Raw genomic sequence first — 23,222 nt, 5'->3', positions numbered from 1 at the left:
TGCCTGCAGGCACCAGGGTATGGGGCAGAGGCCTGAATCTCCCTGGGGAATGCCCGCCTGACCTATGGCAAGGCCCATTGTGCAAGAAAGGGGTGGAAAGGCGGACAGAAGAGGGTGTTGTTTGTCCTGGGACTCCAGATGCCAAGACAACCGCCCCATGACTCACCAGGGTGAGAGTTATGTTAGTGACCCACAGGCTGAATCACTGTGGTTCCGGGAACTGGCAGTTCTTCCCTACCATGAGTACCGAGAAAGTGCACATGGGAAGGAGATATGCCACCACCCTGGCACAGGGGAATAGCCACATGCCATGGCCAGGCAGTGGAGCAGCAAGCAAGGGGGCTGGCAGGCAAGGGTGGGCGTTGCCAAGGGCATTGGGGGAAAAATAGTGTATGGAGTGTGGTCACAGCATGGAAGAAAGACTGCAGCCTGGTGCCATACTGGGGCAGGCAGGCAGCTGCAGCACTCCCAGGGTGGCAGCTTCTTGAGGGTCCAAGAACCTTCTGAAAGTCCCCAAGTGCCTAGAATGGGAAGGGGCAACCTAGAAGCTCAGTGTCGAGGAGACCTTCCCCCCAACACTTGCCATCCAGTGACCAGCTATGAGGGGTCAGGCCAAGGATCCCTCCTTCCTTGAACACTCACCCAGCATTCTTTCCAAAACTACTCTGCAGCCGCTCATTAGCTCTTTGCTACTGAGATACAAGAGTAAACAGACAGACACCGCTCTCAGGAGCTGAAAACCAATGGAGAGCCACACAAGCAAACAGCTGACAACCACACAATGTGATCACAGCCCAGACAGGGGAGGGCAGGGGCTTGGAGCCTGCAAAGCAGTGGTCCTAAACCAGTCTAGGGAGGGTCCTAGAGGGTGCCCTAGAGAAAGTGAGGTCGAAGCTGGGCCCTGAGGGATGAGGAGGAGTTCAGCAGGCGCAGAGAGGAGAGGCGGGGTTCTAGTGAAGGGCACCGTCTGGACAAAGGACCGCAGGTGGGGAGGCGCCCGAGCAGTGCTGTCAAGGGTGGCTGGAGCAGGAAATGACTCCCCAGCACTCTCCACGTCCCCACCCGGCCCCACTCCAAACACACAGTGCAGGTGCACAGAAATTCCAGAGTCTTCTCTCCCTACTGCAAGGACCCTTTGAGGTCACCAGTTCAGCCTCCTCTTCCTTTTCATCACCCAACAGGCAGTGATGTGCCTTGTATACAGCAGGTGCCATGCTGGGAGTGGGGAATATAGGCCAAGTTCCACCTGCCCCAGAAGGCATCCATTTAATGCAGGGAGACAGATCCTGAACGCATGACCACACAGCTGGACAAGATGATTTCAGAACCCTCTGAGCAAGGTGCTCCCTGGAGACTGTTCCAGACACAGTGGTCAGGGAGGGCCTCAGGGGGAAGACTTTGAGCTGAGACCTAGAGGATGGGAAGGATCCAGGCCCAGAAAGAGCTGAGGGAAGGGAAGGAGCAAAAAGCAGGAGGCAGGACAAAGGCTTCATGTGTCGAGGAAGCAGGAGGAAGGCCAGCGTGGTCTGGAGATGATGGAGAGTCTCTGAGGCTCCCATAGGGAGTCTTGATTTTGCTATTAGGAGCCTTAGAAGCTAAATGGAGAATGATACGATGTGATTCACATTTTTAAAGGCTCACTTTAGCTGCTGAATTGCAGAGTGGATTGGAGGGAAGTGGGAAAGGCAGGTATTCTGTGAGGAGGCAGCTGCAGAAATCCAGGCAAGAGATCACAATGGTTGGAGATTGGGTGCTGGCAGAGGAATGAGAAAGAGGTGACAGAGAGAGGTGGACTGTGGGGCAGAGTGGACAGGCTCTGCTGTGGAAGTGCACAGGGGGTAAAGAAGACGGAGGAATCAGGGGTCGCTCTGATTACTCCTTGAGCAGCTGATAGATGAAGGGGATATCAATTGAGCTAGAGAAGACAGAACAGAGGGCAAGAGAGGTTTAAGGGCAGGGCAGGATCTGGATCTCTATTTCGGACATATTAAGCATGAGGTGCATCTCAGACATCCAAGTGGAGCTGTCAAGTAGGTCATGGGTCATTGTACTCACAAGTCTGCAGCCACAGGGAAAGGTTGTGACTGGAGATAGAACTTTTGGAATCATCCATGTGTGAAGACATCACTCAGAACGATTGTGATAGATAGAAGAGAGGGCCCAGGACCACACCTGAGTACCCCTCAGCATGTAAGGACCAAGTACACGAGAAGCCAGCCAAGAGAGCTGAAGCCCAGAGAGGAAGGCACATTCCCAAGGCCAGACCATATATGGGGCAGGCAGAGCCTGGGCCAGGACTTGCTGCCCCAAACCTTCATGGTGAGTGGTTCCCCTCGCCTTGCAGACACCAATGAATGCATCCAGTTTCCATTCGTGTGCCCTCGAGACAAGCCCGTATGTGTCAACACCTACGGAAGCTACAGGTGCCGGACCAACAAGAGGTGCAGTCGGGGCTACGAGCCCAATGAGGATGGCACGGCCTGTGTGGGTGAGTGGGACCCCAGCCAGAGTCCAGTAATAAAGGGAAGTTGCCTTCCATTGGGGAGCTCTGAGTAGGCCCCAGAGCAAGGTCCCTAGCCCCTTCCTTCTTTTGGCTGGATAGTGTCTCCTTTGACCCACACTGGGTCTCCAGGGAAGACCATGACAGAGGCTTGAAGAAGCCCCATCACTTCTACCATCACCTGAAGGGCCGGGGGATGCTGTGTCCTGAGGCTGTCACTCTTCTTACCTTTCCTAAAACAAGTGTTCCTGCCTTGAAGTCAGCCCATATGTTCATAGCTGGGATGTAAACTAACTCCTGATACTCATCTTTGGCTGAATTTCTAAACTGGTAATTTCTTCTTCCCAAACTCCTTCCTCTACCTCCACCCTGTCCCCACCCCCTTTCTCTTTTTCCCGTTTTCTATCTCCCTGCCCCATCCTTTTTGCAGCTCAAGTGGCCTTTTTAGGTGGGTATTCTTCTGCCGCCTTTAGAATCTCTGAGCCTCTCTCTCGGGCCTCATCTCTTTCTCTAGGCCTTGGACTTTGCCTTCAGTTATATGCACTTTAAATCCCATCAATAAAGGAAAAAAAAAAAAACAAAAACAAAAACAAAAACAAAACTAACAGCCTTTGTGGAAAACTAAATCTCTCTCCTGCTGCCTGTCTCTCTCTCCACGGCCAGTAGATTCTGCTGCGTGCTCCCTCTGAATGGACAGCAGGGGTGGCCATCTTTGAAAAGGGAAAGTTGGGAGATACTGACGCAACCTTAGTTGTTTAGGAAGCCTTTCTTTGCATGTTTTCTGAGAAAACAGAAAAGGAAAGTCTCCCCAACACCCCATCCAGCCTCCCTCACTCCTTCAGAAGAATCAAGATAGTCTTGTATCCTCCAGTGTCTTGTGAGCTCCTTATTTTGCCCTTAACAAAGATGGCTCCCAGGTGGTTGCTTGCTGGTCGATCCGACGATGTACCATGTGCCTGCTGGTTTGGCCTATGCTGTTTCTGCTTTTTGCCCCTGTCTTCCTATGCTAGGGAAAGCCTTACTGGTGTTGGTGGTGGTGATGGGAGGGAAAAGGGTGGTCCTTTGGGACTCTTGATAAAAATGTTATCATTTGAACTTGCTAAACCTTCCAGCCTCTTTTCTGGAGAAATTTTATGCCAATAAACTCTCTGCTAGATATTAGTGCCAAGCTGGTAAAAAAAAAAAAAAAAAAAAAGGGTTTGGGGGCAAGTAGAACTGACTGGAATGCTAAATTAGCAGCAGGCCTTCCACCATGGATTGCTTCGACAGCAGATCATCACACAGAGCAGGTATCATCCCCAGGCACCATCAGGGGTTTGGTTGTGTACAACAGTGTTCACATTTCAGGGACCAGGGTTTGGGCCAAGTGAAGGATGTGTGATGAGTGAGGGGCAGAAATGGAGTGTGTACTCTGGGCCTTTCATCTACAGGAAGTCACTCCTCCATGCTGGGCCTCGGTTTCCCTAGTGTGGATGGCAAGAGAGTTGGGCTGGCGTATCCCTAAAGGGCCCTTCCTTTCTAAGACCCCTCACTGTCTGGCTGGACATAGGCATGGCTCATCTCAAGTTACTCTGATTTCTAGAAAGAACTTTGCTGCTTGGTCTCTGCAATCTGCTTAGAAAATGGAGTGTTCCTGTAGCCAGAACACCCTTTGGGAATGATGTAACGCCACAGAATATGCTCACAACCAGCCTCAGTAGTGAGGGCTTGTTATAAAACATAGATCTATTCTTCATGGGGAAAAAAAGTCATCCCAGGATATAATAAAATCACACTTAAGAATGCAGCAACCCTTTTAAAAACATATTTAACAATAACAAAAAAAAAAACCCTACCATTTGCTGATATCAGAGTAATACTCCTAATAAATCACAAAATATGAATGCATTGTAGCTAGTGCTGTTTTTACCTCAGAACAGGAGCGTAAATGAAAAGTTTTTAAATGAAAACGGCTACAATTTCCCTGAAAAGCATACACCAACTTAAAAATCATTCCATATCTAGAAAGCCCACTCCTGTGTATTGACATAGAATTAAAGATCTGAAAGGGCTCCAGAGACAAAGCTCAGCGAGCTGAAGTGTTCAAGGTCACAGAGCCCACTGTCCCCCAGCCAGGGTCGGAGCCCTTTCCCACCACACCATCTTGTCAGAGGGGTAACAGGCAGCTCTGTCACTGTTCAGACTATTCCCTGGTCCTTCTGGAAGCTGCTGCCTTTTAAAAAATGAACAAGTGGAGAATCTAACATGGTGAGATAAGTAAAACCCAAAACCCACGGAGGAATGGTTCCGAATGCAGTGGTCAATGACAAGATAACACTGCCCGTGGACTGGCCAGACACAACAGCACAAGAAGTAAGGGACAGGAGAACTACAGAGACAGCCTGCCAAGCACATTAGGGGGTTCAGGGTGACAGCAGACTTCAGATGATGCCTTATAAGTGATAACCAATAAGTGCCTGCACATTGAGTTTTATGTAACAGGGTATATCTGTGTCATGTGAGCCTATTGGGTGGGTGGGGTCCGGTGAGTTACAAAGAGGCGTTCTAAGTTCCCACAGCTGATAAGAGCACCACTGTAGCACTCAGACTCCAGGATAAGGCTTCCATTTGATCCACTCATGAGTTCAACAAATAATGATTGAGCACCTACAATGTGCCAACAATGGCAAGCGAAGGTAACAATGGCAAGCAAAAGTAATCTTTGTTGAGCCCCTACTATGTGCCTGATACTCAGAGGCTCTAGGCATACAATGGTAAGTGAAAGTAATATTGATTGAGCTCCTACTATGTGCCAGGTACTGAGCCAGGCTCTAGGTATATAATGGTAAGTGAAGGTGACATGGCTGCCACCCCTACGCTGCCTTCCCTCCAGCCAGGTAGAGGAGTCAAGTGCATGGGATGGGAGTGGTACACCAAGGGGCTTTCTAAAAAGTCAAGCTGACTTCTCAGGTTGCTATACCAAAAAGCAAGCTCTCTGCAGTCATTCATTTACATATTCATTCGCAAACATTTATTGAGAATATCCTGTATGACAAGCACTAGGTTCCTCCCACAAGGAATGTGATAAGGACCCTCTAATGATGTGGACAAGCCCCTGCCCCCAAGATGCTTGTGGTGAAAGAAATACAAGGCTGAAAGATACAGAGGACAGGTGGATATCGAACCCACTCAACGTTACTTACCCCCACCGCCCAAAAAAAGACAGGGCCTCCTCATTGGGCTAGCAATACAGGCTTTCTGAGCAGGTGCCTCAAATTCAATGCATCTACTGGTCTGTGCTATACCAGCCACAGGTTTGTGGGTGCAAAGCCACCCCCAAGCTACCCAGGCTCAGCATTCCAGTCCCCATCTTTCTTCTAATCCCTTTCTCTCAGACCCATGGGAGCCCAAACCATTCCCTTCTCCTCCTGTGCACAGATAAGTCTGTCTTTTCCGTGTCCCTTAGCCCCACCTGGGCCCCTGACATCTTTGTTAGCTTATGCTACACTTGATTTTGTAACAAAAATAGCAAATGCCTTTAGGGGCAGTCAAGTAATGAAATGGACCCAGAAGGGATTATGCAAATGGGGAGCTTGCGCCCCACCTGCCTGTGCAAGACAGCCACAACTCCAGCAGCAAGGTGGGCCAGTGATGCCACAGCCCCCCGTTTTGCAAGAAAAATCAAATAATAATACCATTTTTATTCTGCTCAAGTATACTCTCTCTCCACAGGAACATACATACCCCTTAAAGTAACAATAATGGCTTACATTTAGTGGGCTTGGCATGTCTGGGTTGAATCTAAACTCTTTAAAATAATCATCTCATTTAATCCTCACAGTAATCTCAAGAGGAAGGTGCTGTAATTATCCCAAGTTTGCAGATAAGCTAAATAGTTTGTGTAGGGTCACACAGCCTGGACAGATGAAGGCAGGATTGGATCCCGGGAGTCTGGCTGTCAGCTGGCACTCTCATCTACCACTCCCTTCTTCATTTGGGGTGGTGAATTGGTTTAAGTAAAAGCCACAGTCACTCATGTTGCCCAGAATCAAGAGCAGGGTTTGGAAGGGGAAAATGGAGCCCCTGGAGGCTGAGTGATCTGAAACAGTCCTCGCCACGATCACATTCAAGTCTGCAAGAAGAGATGGCAGTGCTCGCTGATGTTGAGAGTTCCCTCGCCAGGCGGGCTCGGCCAGCCTTCGCTGAGGCAGAATGGTGAACCATCCACCAGGCCTCTCCAAGCATCTACGCGGTTGCCAACCCTACTCTGGGAAGGTGCCATTCGGAGGGCCAGGAGTTTGATTATGTGTCACTCTGGCTGCTATGGCCCCCTCCCAGGGTCTGGGCATCACACCCAGACCAGCGCCCCTGGACCTCGGCCCAAGCAGGAACTCCACTCCAGAATCCAAGAGCCCTGTGGAGGAAAGAAGATGAGCACTTCGTTTTCACAGGGAGCCAGCCAAGTTCTTCCAACAGATTCCGGGCTGATACCTCCACCCAGACTTGCAGCCCAGAAGGCAAACTGAGCCCCTCCCTTCTTCCCTGTCCCCCGGGCCAGCCTTCTATGAGGCCAGAAACCCAGCCACAGGGGCCAGGAACCAGCCAGGGGTTGCTGCTGTGTCTCTGTAGCAACAGGCACATCCTGAAGGAAGGCGAGAAAACGTAAGCTGGTTAACACCACAGATGATGCCAGCCCTTCCCACAGCGGCTTGCCCTCTAAGGAACTACTGTTGACAGAGAAGTGGTCAAAAAATAGGCCATCAAAGGGAAAAAGAGACGCAAGAGAGAAGAAAAACATCCTCCGGGAAAGCACCTAACAATTACGCAATGCCTGCCGCATGCCAAGAGCTTTACAACCATGTCTCCATGAATCCTCACACCCATCCCCCAACATAAATGTTATTAGTCTATTTTATTACCAAAGAAACTGAGGCCCAGAAACAGTAAGTTACCCAAGGTCACATAGCTAGCTAAAGTGGCAAGGGCTGTAATTCAAACTCATAACTAGCTCCAAAGCCTGGGTTCTTAAGCCTCGTGCTGTTCAATCTCCAGATAACTGACACCTGGGGAAGCTATTTAACCAGTTGTTCGTGCGAGTACAGTGAATGAATGCCTACTATGTGCTGGGTGTTGTTCTAGTGACTTGGGATGTACATCTGTGAACAACACTGGCAAAGGTCCCTGCCCTAGCAAGGCACGGCAGGCACTAAACAATACCCAGAATAAGGAAAGTCTGTTGCGTGTTAGAGCATGATACGTGCTATGGAGGGCTGGAGAAGAGTAGCATCAGGGCCGTTTGGGAGAGCAGGATGGAGGCGGAATGCCATTTTAAATAGGGTGGATGAGGGTGGGCCTCCCTGAGAAAGAGGCATTGAGCAAAGACTTAAAGTAGGTAAGAGGTCTTTGAACCTCAATTTTCCCATCTGGAAGGTGGGGATAGTACCTCAGAGAGTTATTGTATTAGACTTGACATGGTGCCTGGCTCAGAGAAAGCCCCCAACAAATTAGAGTATTATTATTATTAAGCAGCCATGTTTAGGATGGAACCCTGGGCCCATTCCGTGCCAAAGCTTCCCAGTGCACCCTGCCGCCACCCAGGACACCTGCAGTGGCAGACACGGAGAGGACAGGGGCCACCTCCGAGGAACTGACAGATTCAACAGAAAAAGATGGCAAATGGCCATAAGGGGCAGAGCCACCCTTCCTAGGGCCTGGGCTGTGCTGTGTTCAGCAGAATTCTCACGTAGTGCCATTCCCAAATAGAACAGTCATGAAACAAGGTGAACTGAGCTGGGCAGGCGTGGCATGGTCTGGGCCGCACAGAGCAGAGGTCACCGGGAGCTAGTGAGCCGGCCTGGGAATTTGGCCCTCAACAATCTCAGAATCCTAGAGCTTTAATCCAAGAACACCTGAGAAATCACCTCGTCCTGTTCCATCCTTTTCAGACGTGGAAAACGAGGCCCAAAAAGGAGCTTCACCTTTCCCAAGGCATCTGTGCCCCGTGTCTGGTCCTTTTTCCTGCTCGGGCTGTTTCTCAAAAGAGCTCAGCTACCAGACTGCTCCCAGCACCCTTCTCCAGAAAGCTCCAAGTATTCCAGAAGCCCAAGCGTATGAACAAGTTCAGGAATAAGAGAGGCGGGGCTTGTCCTTCCCACTTTGCTGATATGGAAACTGAGTCAGGATACGTGCCCACCAAGTAACGGAAGAGCCACACTTGGACCTTGGAACACCACTGAGATTAAACACAGATCTGAATGGAGGTCCCGGGTGCAGAGAGGAGCCTGCTCAGCTGGGAGGAGGGCAGGATCAGGAGAAGGGTATAGCAGATGGAGAATCTGTATCACCCCTTCCCAGAACATCCCACCCAGAACCTCACGCCCTCTGCCTGCCTGCCAACAGGAAAGCAATCTGGGGCCAGAATAATTTCCCTAAAGGTAGCTGCTTCTCATTCTTCATGGCCAGCCCCAGAGCAGCCAGGAAAGATCTCACCCCCTAGAGTCATTTAATGCACTCTCCACCCAAATCTAAGGACTGACTTCCCTCCTTCCACCCCAGCCCTGGCTGCAGAGCTCGTGGAACAGAAGAAAAGCACATCCTCATTCCCCAGTTGCTTGTGGGGACCATGGCAGAGGGACAAGTTTAAGCCAAAGGAAGGAATGTGAGCCAAACATACACCCTCTCTGCAGTTCAGATCCCCAGACTCAAGGTTTAGAGCCCTGGAAGGCTGACATGGGAAAGGAAACCTAGGGCCACCCTCGGGGCACACAACCATCGGAAAGTCTCAGCGCCTCCTCCCACTGCAAAGGTGTTTCATGTGCCAAAATGCCGTGTTCTTTCTTAGAGCTGTGCACAAATCCTATGGCCCTCCTCTCTCCCTTCCTTTCACCCGTCCTTAAAATTTTCTCTTCACCCTGAAACTCTGGGATCAGATGGACTTAAGAGTCCGGACCCTCCACCCAGGCATTCTCAAGTAGCCTTAAGCAAGTTATTTCATCTCTGAGCCTCAGTTTCTTCATCCACAAAATGGAGGCAGTTATAAAATCCTCTCAGCCTTGTGAGGCTTAACCGAGCTAAAGCCTGTGAAGCACTCGCTGCAGCCTGAGTGATGAAATGCAGATACTGTCATAAAATCTGTACCAGGACCTTTCACCTCCCGGTTTCGCTTCCAGCAATCCCTGACTTTACAACAATCCATAAGTCATTAACTGGGGCAATATTAGACCTATAAGGATTCTTCCCAGCAAGACACATCCATCACTCACAGTTACAAATGCAGAGTTCATTTGGGGACTGGGTTAACACAGCATCTTCTCTTTGAAGAGCTCCAGCCCTATATTTAGATCTGCACTGGGGAGCCCAGGGGCGATCGGTACCCATCCATTCACCTGCCTCTCCATCGTCTGCGAGCATCCATCTCAAGCCAGGCAGGCCTCTCGCACATCTCTGACCTATCAGTCATCTCCCTACACCCGTCTTCTCTGTATCCATCCACTTACCCAGCCAGCCAGCCAGCCACTCACAGTAGTTCACTCTCTAGGCTCCAAGGCCCCGATCTCCCAAGCAAAGCATTCAGCACCAGAAGGATTTCACCACCTCAAAATGGTGTTGGGGGAGTACCCGGCAAGGCCGACTGGGGTGGGACGCACGCTTCCTACCCTCCTCTCCCAAGACAGGTAGAGGTCATGAGTGGAGCCACAATGTCACAGCCAGGACAACATCACTGAGCGCTGCTGCCCAGCTCAGGGAGTGGCCTGGGATCACTGCAACCACCCTTTAACTGAGTTATAAGCTGACCACTTGCAGGTGAATTGTATCCTTTAGTGGCTACTGCCTGTATGCATTTTTCTGAGTTGCTTCTCAGTGGCACATTGCCCCAGGGGCCCACAGATGACATATCTGTCTAGGTTCACCTCTTCTTGCCAGCCTGAGATGGGCAGCATCTTCCATTCACCTGGCCAGGGCCGGGCCCTGTGACAAGCACTTAGGACAGGGGGAGGGAGGGGGGTGGGGGAATGAGTAAGACAGGCTCCCTGCCCTTGAGCAGTGTACTGACTAATTGGGGGCAGCAGGGAAAAAGACCCTCACCGTCGCTGAGGTCTTGTAAGCTGTGTGTAAGCAACACTTCCCCCTTCTTGGGGCCTCACTCAGCACCGTTTTCATGTGGTAGCTGATTCCCAATCACTTTTCCATTACAGAAATCGATAACTTGAATTACTCCAAAATAACCAACACCTTCACGCCCCGGCAAAGCTAATTTTTCTGGGTCTGCATCTGCCCACGAGTTTCTCTCTGGTCTGGAATCTGTCTTCTGTCTTTATGAGTCAATCCAGGTAGAGCAGTCTCTCGTCTGCCGTGTCTCACTCTCGTGGCAGAGTGAGAGTGGGATTTGGAGTTGGAGACTTAGGTCCAAGTCTCTGCTCTGACACTTACCGGCCCTCGTCAAGCTACCTGACCACCTAGAGCATCAGTTTCCTCATCTGTAAAATCACATTTCAACAACCCAGTGTTTGAGAATTAAACAGAATAATAATGTACATGAATGTTCCTGGCATTTGTTAGGGAATCAGTGAACCCTTGGATAAATATCTGTGTACTCTATGCCAGAATCTGAAGCCTTCTATAAATCTATATCATGAAGCCATTGTATAATGAGGTCCTAGTGCCACTTCTGCAATAACAGTAATATCTTACGTTGGAGAAACAGATGATCATTTACAAATAGATGCATTCTTATGATGACAAAGCTGAGATCAGGAAAATGAAGTGAATTGCTGGAGGTGGGAAGGTGGGCAGCTGGCATAGCCTTCTGACTCCCTTCACACTGTCCCACCTTCTCCATTGTTCCTGGTTCAGAACCCAACGCAGCCCCAGGATCCTGCACGCGAAGTTCTGCTGTCCAGCAGATGCTGAAATGGCAGGCCCTTTGAACATCTTCTTGGAGGAAGAGCTGTGAGCTTGGTGCAGGCTGCCCTTGGCACTGCCAGGAGAATAAAACCTCCTATAAGTCCCCCAAGAAGGATCATGCAGAAACCACCAAAGGCTGGGCTCTGAAAGGAAGGAACGAAACTGACATTACCCAGCACCTATTGCATGCCAAGCACATTCACTGGGCAGTTTCTCACTGACTCCTCAAGACCCATTGTTCTTAACCTTTTTAGGGGCCTGTGTACCCTTTTGAGAATCTGCTGAAAGCTGTAGATTCTCTCCTCAGATAACAGCAGGTAATATGCACGTGAATGCAGTTAGGTCAGGGCTAAGAACTCCTGGGTGTGAACCTGGGCTGTTTTAAGATTTTCTTAGGCATCAGGGACCTTCCCTGTTAGAGGCCCCACACTCAACAGAGCAGACATTAACATTTTCATACACACACACACACACACACACACACACAGTAAAAGAGTTGCAATTGTCGCCGGGCGCGGTGGCTCAAGCCTGTAATCCCAGCACTTTGGGAGGCCGAGGCGGGTGGATCACGAGGTCAAGAGATCGAGACCATCCTGGTCAACACGGTGAAACCCCGTCTCTACTAAAAAATACAAAAAATTAGCTGGGCATGGTGGTGCGTGCCTGTAATCCCAGCTACTCAGGAGGCTGAGGCAGGAGAATTGCCTGAGCCCAGGAGGCGGAGGTTGCGGTGAGCCGAGATCGCGCCATTGCACTCCAGCCTGGGTAACAAGAGCGAAACTCTGTCTCAAAAAAAAAAAAAAAAAAAAAAAAGAGTTGCAGTTGTCTGTTTGGCATATGTGTTACATTTCCAGATATTTAGCAAAACATTAATTTCTTGTTTGTTTGTTTGTTTGACATCGAGTTTTGCTCCTGCTGTCCGGGCTGGAGTGCAGTGGCGTGATCTCCAATCACTGCAACCCCCATCTCCCAGGTTCAAGTGATTCTCCTGCCTCAGCCTCCTGAATAACTGGGTTTACAGGCTTGTGCCACCACACACAGCTAATTTTGTATTTTCAGTGGAGACGGGGTTTCTCCATGTTGGTTGGGCTGGTGTCGCACTCCTGACCTCAAGTGATCCACCTGCCTCTGCCTCCCAAAATGCTGGGATTACAGGTGTGAGCCACCACACCCGGCACAAAACATTAACTTGAAGTCTGTCCTTTCTTTTCCTATTTTGTAGTCAATAGGCTTTTTTGGTGAATTTTATTGAAATATATCACTAGTACTACTAGTACTAGTGATATATTTCACGCAGACTGGGACTAGTGATATATACTAGTACGTACAAATACACAGCTCCTAAGTGTACAGTTTGGTGGATTCTCATGAAGTGAGCGCCCCTGTGTAACTGACACTCTGCTCAAGAAAGAGAACATCCTGAGCTCCCAGAGGCCCTCCAGGTCCCCATCCACTCACTACCCCCACCCAGGGTAATCTTGGTCCTGACTCCCAACACCAAAGGCTAGCTTTGCCTGTCTTTGAGTTTCATATAAGGGGAACCACATGGTGCATACTCTTGTTTGTTTCTGGCTGCTTTTGTGGAACCCAAAAACTTTTTATTCAGGTCTCAGACATTTTCAGAAGCCTATGAAAGGCTTATAGGCTGCAGGTACTATCAAAACCAGGGATTCTCAGCCTTATCTTCACATTAGAATCACCAGGGGAACTCTTTAAAATCCTGATGCCCACGCTGTCCCCCAAAACAATTAAATCAGAATCTCTGGGGATCAGATAGGCATTGGTGGTTTTTCATACTCCTAGGTGACACCCATTGCCACCAAAGTTGAACACCTTGGGTCTAAACAACTCTGTGAGGTATCAGTCTCCCTGTTTTACAGCTGGGGAAACTGAGGCTCCAAGAGTCTTCATGTGTTAATGTCATGAAGCCAGAGCTCAAATTCAGATCTGATGTGGAGTGGTGTTTGTCTTGCCTTATCCCTGGGTAAAACCCAAACCAGGTGGTGACGCCTCCTGCCTGGGCCCCCCTCACTGTGAGTCCTTCTAGAGGTGTGGAGGGGGATGTGGAGTTTCCTAGGCTAGCGGTGCCACGAAGACGGCCCAGGGGCTGGCTTTAGGGAGAAAGTCACTGGACTCCACCTTTGTCCTGCACCTCTGGAAACCACAGAAAAATCCCGGCGGGTGGCAATGGCTGCCAGCCGGGCGGCCGTGGGCGTTTCACAACAGCTCTAGTTCTTTCTGCCAATACCTTTGATTCCCCGAGTGCAGTGCACAATTCTGCCACTCAGTGGCATCTCGAGCTTCTGTAAACCCTGTGGTTTCACACACACCCTGCCTGCGGCCAAAGGAAGGAAGCCAGACAGCAGGGTGCTGGCGAGGTGAGAGGAGCGCGTGCTTCAGGAGCTGGCTGGGGCATGCCTGAGTGGCTGGGGCCTCACATGGGACCTGGGGACAGTCTAGCTGAGGCCGGAGCTGCTCCTGGCCTGTCCCGGGCTGGCAAGGTGGGTGCAGGGACATGGCTACAGCCAGACCTCGGAGAGACAGGCCACTGCCTGTAACTAAGCCGGCAGAGAGAAACCACACCTCCCCAGGCCCACAGTGAGTCGGGTTCCCCACTGCCCTTCACCGGGTTGCCCCTGGGTCCTGCATGCCCACAAGAACAGCCCACCCACACTCCTGTGATGGCCTGGAAGTGGAGATGCCAGCCCTGCCTCAGGCATAGCTCCACGTCCTTCCTTCAGAACCTGCCAGATCCTAATCCCCGGACGGCTGAGGCCCTCCAGCTGCTAAGGGGCCTCTGAGACTGGATCTGTCTTCTTCCCTGCAGTTTGGAGTCAGATTGCCTAGATTCAAAGCCAAGATCTGCTACTTCCCAGTTACTTAACTTCCATGAGCCTCAGTTTCCCCATATGTAAAATGGGAAGTAAGAATCCAAGCCATAGAGGGTTGCTGTGAGGATGGAATGACTGATCAGGTAGAGTCTTAGCCTAGTGCCTGGCACATAGGAAGTGCTAAATAAATGTCAGCCACTATTGTTTATGATGACGATTACTATTTGAAAATGAAAGGATTGAATGCCTCTCAGTTAAATAAGCACCTGGATTTGGTTTTACCGGTTTAGTAAATCCTCACCCTCTCCTCTCTAGAAGAGCTGAGCTTGGGTTCAAATCTGGCCTCGGGGTAGAACAAACTTCCTATCCCAAAACAGAATGAACCTGCCCACCCTCACTTGTGGCAACCCACACAGGGCCCAGGTTCCAGCAGAGGGAGTCAGTCTAGGCTGCACACAGCTCAGGCAAGCATCAAGCTGCCCTTAGCGGCAGTGAGAACAAGCATGAGAACCACCCAGAGGGGACTGTCCAGCCCCCACCCCAGAGGCTAGAGCCGTTGTCCCCCCAGTCTGATGAGCTCCTCTCTAGGAACAGACCTGAGTGTGTGACTCCAGCCTCCCTGCAGCCTCGGGCAACTTCCTGGGTGCCATCCCTGTGGTATCAGGAGACCTGGGCCCTGTCATCATCAACCAGCTGTGTGGCCTGGGGCAAGTCACCCACCCTCTCTGGACCTCAATGACAGGATTCAAGTGATCTTTCAATCCCCTCCCAGTTCTCACATATGGTTTTAGCAAAGTATCTGGCACATAGTAGGTGCTCAATAAATTACAAAATTCAAGACACAACTCTGCTCGGTTCCAACACCCAGCTACTTTCTCCACACTTCATCTTAGCCAAGAAGCTGAGAAGCGATCATCTGGCTACTTTCTCATCTTCAGTTCTGAGTGACCTGTGTGATCCAACTCCCAACAGGACCCAACCCAGGGGAAGAGCTCAAGAAATGAAGACTTATTGATATAATTAATTGATTACAATTGGCCTGGCTTTCAATCTAGCCTGTTTCCCCGCCCAAGGCTGCAAGTGCCCCGAAGATTTCAGACTAGAGGCGCTGAAGTGTCTGCCTCCCCAGTATGCTACAAGCTCCGAGAAGACAGGGTCCATCCTGCCCGCCATGTCAGGTCTGGCTCAGGCAGCTGAGCATCCCTTCACAGGTCCTGGGGCACAGAACTGACCCCCCATCGTCATGGGGCAGAGAAAGCATCACAGAGCCTCACGCTGGGCCAGTCTTTTTATTGAAAAAAGAAAAAAGAAAAAGCCATGGCACTGCCTGTGCCCGGCTCTCCCATGGGAGATGCACAGGTCAGACACAATACCCAGCCCACAGCGGCCCTGGGTGGGCATAGGCTATGGCCAGGCGCTGCGGCGGAGCCCACTGAACTGCAGCTCTCCAGGGGGATCCTTGGCCCAGGACTCGCTTGGGCCCAGGACTTCCAGAGGCCACAGGGACTGGGCCGACCCTCTCCACTCTCTGGGTAGGCCCTTACTTCCCACATACTCCTCCCACGTCCAGTAGAAAAGGAGGCCTCTCTTAGGTTCCAGAAAGCTACCTGCAGTGGCTGGTCTTCACATCCACTTCTAGCACCTCCTGCCAACTGAGGCAGGCAGCCCCCTTCATTCCGTCTTCAGGACACCAGGCCCGGGGGCGGCTCCCATCCCACCTGCTCCTCTGGGCCTTGGAAGCCGGGCATCATTGGCTGGACATCTCCTTTCCTTGCAAGGAAGGAGTCTGCCTTTCCCCTGCAGGCTGCTGGCACCTTGGAAGGTCCACAGAAGCCTCGCCTCCAAAGCCTGAAAGAGCCCCAGCCCATGGGCAGGCTGAACACGCAGTGTCTGTAGCCCTATTGTCTTGTCATGGGGAGCTGAGGGGGACACCGAAGGCCACCAAAGTTTGGCTCTGCTCTCCTAGAACCCCAGCTTCTCTTCCACTAGAATGTGCCCAGTAGAGTCAGCAGGTAGGGGAGAGGGCAGAAAGAAAAGCCAAGCTGGTAGCCCTAGGGAAGGGGCAAGGGGCTTTGGGACATTTATTTACAGGGGCCCAGGCTGGACCCATGCAGGGAAGAAGTCACAGACCATCAGGTGGTGAAGACAGCAGGATGCAGAGAAGCAGTCATTGGCCTAGCAGCCAAGGGGAACACACAGGCACTCACACATGCATTCACACATGCACTCACCTGTACACACACACACGAACACATACACACGTGCTCGTGCACACATGTTCATGCACATGCATGCACTCACACATATAAGTGCACACTTGTGCGCACATGTGCACATACACGCATACACACACAGGTATGCTTACAAATGCACCCACATTCATACCCTTTTGCCCTGGTTCACACAACAGGCATGCTAACACACGCAGACTCACACATGTATGCACGCTGCACTTACACACATGTGCACCCACATACACATTCGCACGTGCATACACACAGGTTCTAATCTCAGGAAACTAGTCCAGTTCAGGAGGTTCAAGCCCCGCATAACTACATCTCTCCACGAAGTTTCTCCAGACCCCCATATAACCTCCCAGAGCCCCAGGCTGTGTGCCCCACAGCCAGCACCTGGCAGCCTGCAAAGTCTCAGAGTTGGATGCTTCTGTGCAAGGCTGAGCTGGCCTCCCAGCTCTGGCTGCAGGACAGGAAAGCCCTAGGTCTAGATGAGGTCAGGAGTGGCCTAACAGCTCCCAACCACAGCACCCATCTCCCCACACCTTGAATTTGGTGGAGGCAGGATCATAGACAGGCTGGGACCCCACAGGGCCATGAGAAGGAGCAGACACTGGGAGAGAGCCATGGGATGCAGGGCCCAAGGGAGAGAGTCCTGGTGGACATGGGTTTTGGGATGAGGGGTCATGCAGCATGGGAATTCTCTATGTGGCAGACCTGGGCCCCCCTCGCGGGGTTGGGAGAGGAGCTGTGGAAGAGGGGGGCCGCCTCGGTTGTGTTCTCCCCACCCCAGCCTTCCCTAGAAAGATCTGTGTGTGGCCCAGACCAACCCCATTGGGAAGGGAAAGCCCCCAGGTCAGGAAATGGACTGACCCAGACGGGGGTGACGGACAGGGGGCATAGGTTGATGGCCCACAGGAAATAGGAGCCCCATCACCCTCTCCCTCCCACCCCAGGCAGCAAGGTGGGCCCAGAGAATGACTCAGAATCGGGTGCTCTGGTAGCGCAGCCGCCGCAGGTCTGCGAGGCCCTCACTCCGGCCATACACCTCCCTACAGGGACTCTCGGCCAGTCACCGGGCCCCGGCTCCACCACCCCCACCACTGCTGCTGCCGCTGCCACTGCTGCTGCCGCTGCTGGAGCTGCCGCTGCTGCACCGGTCCTCATAGATGGAGATCTCAATCTGCACGGCGGTTAAGGAGAGCTGCGAGCCCAGCTGCTGAGCAGGGGTCAGACGTGAACCAGCGGATGGAGGCCGCCAGGGGAAAGGGAACGTGGACTTGTGCTGCTGCCTAGACAGTAGGGCTGTGGAGGGCTGGGAGCCAGACCCCTCCCAAGCCCATCCATGCACATTACTTAGCTAACAATTAGGGAGACTTGTAAGGCCAGCCCCTGTGCTAGGCACACAGCCGTGATCACAGCAGACAGGGTCACCGCCCTGATGGAGCTTACATTCCAGTGAGTTTAATGACCATATCTCAGGACACAGATGTGCCCAGGGAGGTGGTGTTACTGCACAGGAAGTATGAGAACTTCAGTGTCCTGAGTTCAAATCCTGACTCAGGCACTCACAAAGCTACGTGACCTTATACCAGTCACTTAACTTGTTAGCCATCAATTATTGCATCTGCAAAATAGGGATTAGGAATCGAATCTTGGGGTTAGTGTAGAGAGGAGATGAAACATATGTAAAGCACTTAGCACAAAACCTGGCATATAGTAAAGTCTCAATAAAAACAAGTCCTCTCACTGGGCTTTGTCAACATGTGACTCTGGGTGTCTGTGGTTTTTTGACTCTGCTTCTCCTCAGTTTTCCAGTAAACTTTACTTTTTAGCAATTCTACTTGCGTTGCTGCTGCCTGGGGGGAGGGATGTGTGCACACCCAGGTCACACTATTTCAGGTGGAGGTGGGGTCCACAGAACCTGTCCAGCTTCCCACCAGGACTGAGACCCTGGGGGAGTCGCCTCATCCTAGACCTCATGTCTCTCAACTGCGAAAGCAGGAAAATGGGACCTGCCGGGGAAATTCCATGAGTATTCCATGAGACTGTGGACCTGTACATGAATGCGGTGATTTGCACATTCCTGGAGGGGTCTTTGTGGTTAACGGTGAGCCTGGGCACAATTCCTGGCTCCCACATTCACCAGCTACACGACTCTGAGCAGGTTGCTTGGAATAATCAGAGCAACCCATCCGGTAATTATGAGAAGTACATGAATTCATATTTTCAAAGCACTTCCCATGGTGTCTGGCATATTCTAAGCACTGATTACATGCAGCCCACCAAGTGCAAAACCTGAAACTCAAAAGCCTCCAGTAACTTACAGTGGCGGAGGAGGGCTAAGGACCATTGCTGTGGGAGATCCTGGGAAAACCTTGAATGGAGGCCCCGTTTCCTGGCAGCCTCACCAGGATCTCTACTAGTTGGCGGTCCTGTGCCCTCACACAGAACAGCCCGGAAGGATACAACCCTCATCCCACGCTCCACAGGGTCTGTGAGTAGGAGGCCTCGAGGTGCAAAGATCTTCTCATTCTGCTCCTGGATATAGCGGGAAATCTTCTTGAGAACCTGCAAAAAGAGGAGCCAGACAAGGATGAGCAGCCCTGAGGGAGGGGAACGCATGGTGGGGCGGGGGGTGGGGGCACCTTCTCGTAGTGGGTCTCCATGCAGAGGAAGATGAAGTAGGCTGTGGCACAGGCTAGGCAGCCCTCGAGGTAGGAGCTGCCCCCAATCTTCTCAGCCTCTGCATAAAAGCCGTTGAGGGTCTTCACGGTCTCCTCGAAGAGCTGCCGCTCGATCTAGAGAAGGGGACAGAGCCAGGCTGTGGTTAGTCTCCCTGGAGTGTGCACAGTCACAGGTGGGGCCGGGAGTGACAATGGTGGGGCCATGTAGATGGGGGAGATGACACTGACACACAGGTAAGACCAAAGAGGCTGCAGGCAGAGCAGAAAGAGCACTGGCCTGGGAGTCAGGAGACTGGGGGGCCAGTCCAGACCTGGCCATCAGCTGGCTGCATGACCTGGAACTAACAGCTTAACTGTCTAGGCCTCAGTTTCCTCATCTATAAAATGAGAATAAGAATGGCTGCTTGGCCAGGCGCGGTGGCTCAAGCCTGTAATCCCAGCACTTTGGGAGGCCGAGGCGGGTAGATCATGAGGCCAAGAGATCGAGACCATCCTGGTCAACATGGTGAAACCCCGTCTCTACTAAAAATACAAAAAAATTAGCTGGGCATTGTGGTACGTGCCTGTAATCCCAGCTACTCAGGAGGCTGAGGCAGGAGAATTGCATGAACCCAGAAGGCGGAGGTTGCAGTGAGCCGAGATTGCACCATTGCACTCCAGCCTGGGTAACAAGAGCGAAACTCCGTCTCAAAAAAAAAAAAAAAAGGGAATGGCTGCTTATCCTCCCTTGGAAACAGAAAATTCCCATGATATTCTAGATGTTTTCTGCAGGACATCAGACAAGTATTCTAGTGACTTTGACACATCCCGTCTTGCTGGTTGTGAGAGAACTCGGGACTAAATTCATAGGATCTCTCCATGTTTGAATGGGACTGTATGAGACTGCTTCAGTGAGACCTCAGGGGCTTCCTGGGCATCTCTCCAGGAAGGAGCATTTCCTTCTAGCTCAGAGGTCACCCACAACACCACAGGCCTGTGGGTTTGGACACCTCAGAAGCTGTTCTGCCTACATCCATAATAGGAATAGCTAATATGTAGTAAGCACTTTCTATGTGCCAGGAAATGCATTCTTTCATTTAACCCTCATAACAATTCTATGAGAAAAGTGCTACTGTCATCCCCATTTTACAGGTGAGGGCTGCTCTATGGTCCTAAGGCCACACGGACTGCGGACTGCTCTGTGGTTCCAGCCACCACCGTCTCTAGCCCCTTCACTGGCCTCCCTGCCCCTGCCCTAACTTCCTGTTAAAGTCACATTATGTCATAGCTGTGATCAAGAGCTCCCACCATCTTTGCATCTGTCTATAAGTAAAATCCAAAAAGTCCTTACAGTGCCCGCTAGGCCCTCCATGGCCTGGCCCTGCTACCCCCGGCCCATCTCCTCCTCTCCTCCTCACTCAGTCCCCTGCTTCTTGAAATTGCCTCAGGCCCTTTATATCTACCTCCTTAGCTGCCACCCTTTCCCCTGCAGGCTGCCATGATACCCTTGACACCTTCGGGTCTCACCTGCGCCCTGGATCATCCACCTCTCCCCAGCACACCTGACACCCCTGACATCCTCCCCTTATTCTTCCAGCATTTGTTACCTCCTGAGCTAGGTATATTTACAGTTGACCCTTGAACAACACAGGTTTGAACTGTGTGGGTCCATGTATAGGTGAATTTTCTTCTGCCTCTGCCAAGCCTGGGACAGCAAGACCAACCCATCCTCTTCCTCCTCTTCCTGAACCTACTCAACATGAAGATGGCGAGGATGAACACCTTTATGATGATCCATTTCCACTTAATGAGTAGTAAATATATTTTCTTCTCCTTATGATTTTCTTAACATTTTCTTTTCTCTAGCTTACTTTATATTGTAAGAATACAGTATATAATATACATAACATGCAAAATATGTGTTAATAACCTGTTTGTGTTACCGGAAGGCTTCCAGTCAACAGTAGGCTACTAATAGTTAAGTCTTTAGCGAGCCAAAGGTTATATCCAAATTTTTGACGTGCAATGGATGGGCACCCCAAACCCATGTTGTTCGAGGGTCAACTGTATTTGGTTGCTGCTTTTATTTTCTATATCACCTGATAGAAAATAAATGCCATGAGTTTACTCCTATGTCTCTAGAGCCTAATACATACTCAATAAATATTTAGTGAATGCTCAGTGCTCATTAAATACTTAGTGAATGCTAAGTGAACTTGTCCAAGGTTACAGCTCTGACCCCAGAGTCTGTGCTCTTCACAGGGTAACTTCAGAGACCCTAGGAAGGTCACATTCCAAACTCAGCAGGTGTCTGAGTGTCAAAATAGTAGCCCGATTTTTCACATTCTTTACAGTACCTTCTTCCCCACTTGGGCAGCAGGACCAGAACTGCTCACACAGTTTAGGGACCTCTCTGCCTCTCTAGAATGAAAGCTCTGTCCAAGAATAGTTAGAAGTTTAGGAGTTCCCAGCCACTGCCACTACACAGACCTGAGGAGAACTCGCAGAGAAAATCCAACCCATCTAGTCCATGCCATGAGCCCTGCTGCTCCAGGCTGGGGGCCACCCTGCCCTAAAGGACAAACATGCTAAGGTGAGAAAGAGACCCACATTCTCTCCAAAAGCTGGCTTGGGGTCATATCAGTACAGACCATCCCTGCCCCAACTTCCCAAACCCATTCAGATCTGCCTGGGCTGCTGAATGGAAGGTCAGGATCAGCCTTCTGGCCTCCCCAATCCCAGGCCCACTCTAGGGCAGCCTAGGATGAAAGCCACGGACACCCCTGGACCAGGAGCAAAACTCAGCAGCTGATGCCTCACAGCAGCCTGAGGTCCATGAGTCATGCAACTATTTGAGTCTAGAGGCAGGGCTGTGGGCAGAGCCCTTGGCTGACTGTCTTTGATGCCACCCCAGCAGACTGTGGGATGGAGCATCCAGCTCTCCTCTTCACCCCAAGCAGGAGAAGGGAAAAATGGCCTACAGCTCTTCCTTCAGGGTCTCCAAGCTTTCCCTGCAAGACTGTGATCATGAAGGCATCTAGTTTGATCTATACCCATGAAAGATGCAATTGCATCTGCAAGAAAGTAAGAGTCCTGTGAAAAAGCAGAGAGGCAGGGCATTTAAGCCCGTCTGGTACTTACTAACTCCAGTAAGTCACTTCCTATTTCTGGCCCTTGGTTTCCTCTGCTAAATGAGATGGATGGACTAGTGTGGAGCTTCCCAAAATTGCATGCATATCTGAGTAACCCAGGGAATAGGTTTAAATCCAGATTCAAATTCAGTAGATCCAAGGAGGGACCCAAGATTCTGCATTTCTATCAAGCTGCCAGGTAATGCTGATATTGTTGATCCACAGGCCACAGTTTTAGTAACAAGGACTTAATGGTTCTCAGCTCCAACTGCACAGTGAAATTATCTGAGCAGCCTTTAAAGCTTAGGAGGCACAAGTCTCCCCTACCAGGAGATTCTGAGTCAATGGTCTAGGAAAGGGGAGGATGGATCAGAGCAGCAAAGACCACCACTTCCCTGCCCTACCCAAGCTGACACCTGCAAGTTCCCTTTTTCAAAGTTTCTAGTGCCTCTAAGGTACAGCCAAGGATGAGAAGAAGCACTGTTCCAGAAGACCGGAAATTCTCCAAGTATAATCTATGAACCCCTTGATTCTGATTCATAATGGGAATTCCTCATTAAAAATTAGGGCTTAAGACCTAGTATTTGCGCTGGGCTCGGTGGCTCACACCTGTAATCCCAGCACTTTGAGAGGCTGAGGAGGGCAGATCACTTGAGCCCAGGAGTTTGAGACCAGCCTGGGCAACATGGCAAAACCCCATCTCTACTAAAAATACAAAAAATTAGCCAGGTGTAGTGACACGCACCTGTAATACCAGCTACCTGGGAGGCCAAGGCAGGAAGATCACCTGAGCTGGGAGACAGAGGCTGCAGCAAGCTGTGATCACACCACTGCACTCCAACCTGGATTTCCATCAAGAAAAAAAACCCAGTATTTGATAACACAACAGGGTGACTATAGTCAATAGTAATTTAATTGTACATTTTAAAATAACTAAAAGAGTATAATTGGATTGTTTGTAATACATAAACGTCTGA

At 50.8% G+C, this 23,222-nt stretch overlaps 1 protein-coding gene and 1 pseudogene across 2 annotated transcripts in view; one reads left to right on the top strand and one right to left on the bottom strand.

Annotated features, from left to right (window-relative positions):
• The window catches only part of CRTAC1 (cartilage acidic protein 1), a 163,252-nt gene extending 145,039 nt beyond the window's left edge, over positions 1-18,213 (top strand). Inside the window, exons 14-15 of one of the 2 annotated variants that reach the window (XM_039465237.2) lie at positions 2,345-2,488; positions 17,507-18,213. In XM_039465237.2, the coding sequence (XP_039321171.1) occupies positions 2,345-2,488; positions 17,507-17,646 (284 nt within the window). In that variant the 3' untranslated portion in view covers positions 17,647-18,213. Of the gene's footprint in view, positions 1-2,344; positions 2,489-2,930; positions 3,670-17,506 lie in introns of those variants that run through there. The other variant, XM_003922322.3, reaches the window with a different exon arrangement.
• Positions 11,631-15,889, bottom strand: LOC141580691 (uncharacterized; annotated as a pseudogene).
• Positions 18,214-23,222: the final 5,009 nt, after the last annotated feature.

Source organism: Saimiri boliviensis, chromosome 12 (genome assembly GCF_048565385.1).
Source record: "Saimiri boliviensis isolate mSaiBol1 chromosome 12, mSaiBol1.pri, whole genome shotgun sequence".
Lineage (NCBI taxonomy): Eukaryota > Metazoa > Chordata > Mammalia > Primates > Cebidae > Saimiri > Saimiri boliviensis.
This window is presented reverse-complemented; position numbering and strand designations above follow the sequence as displayed.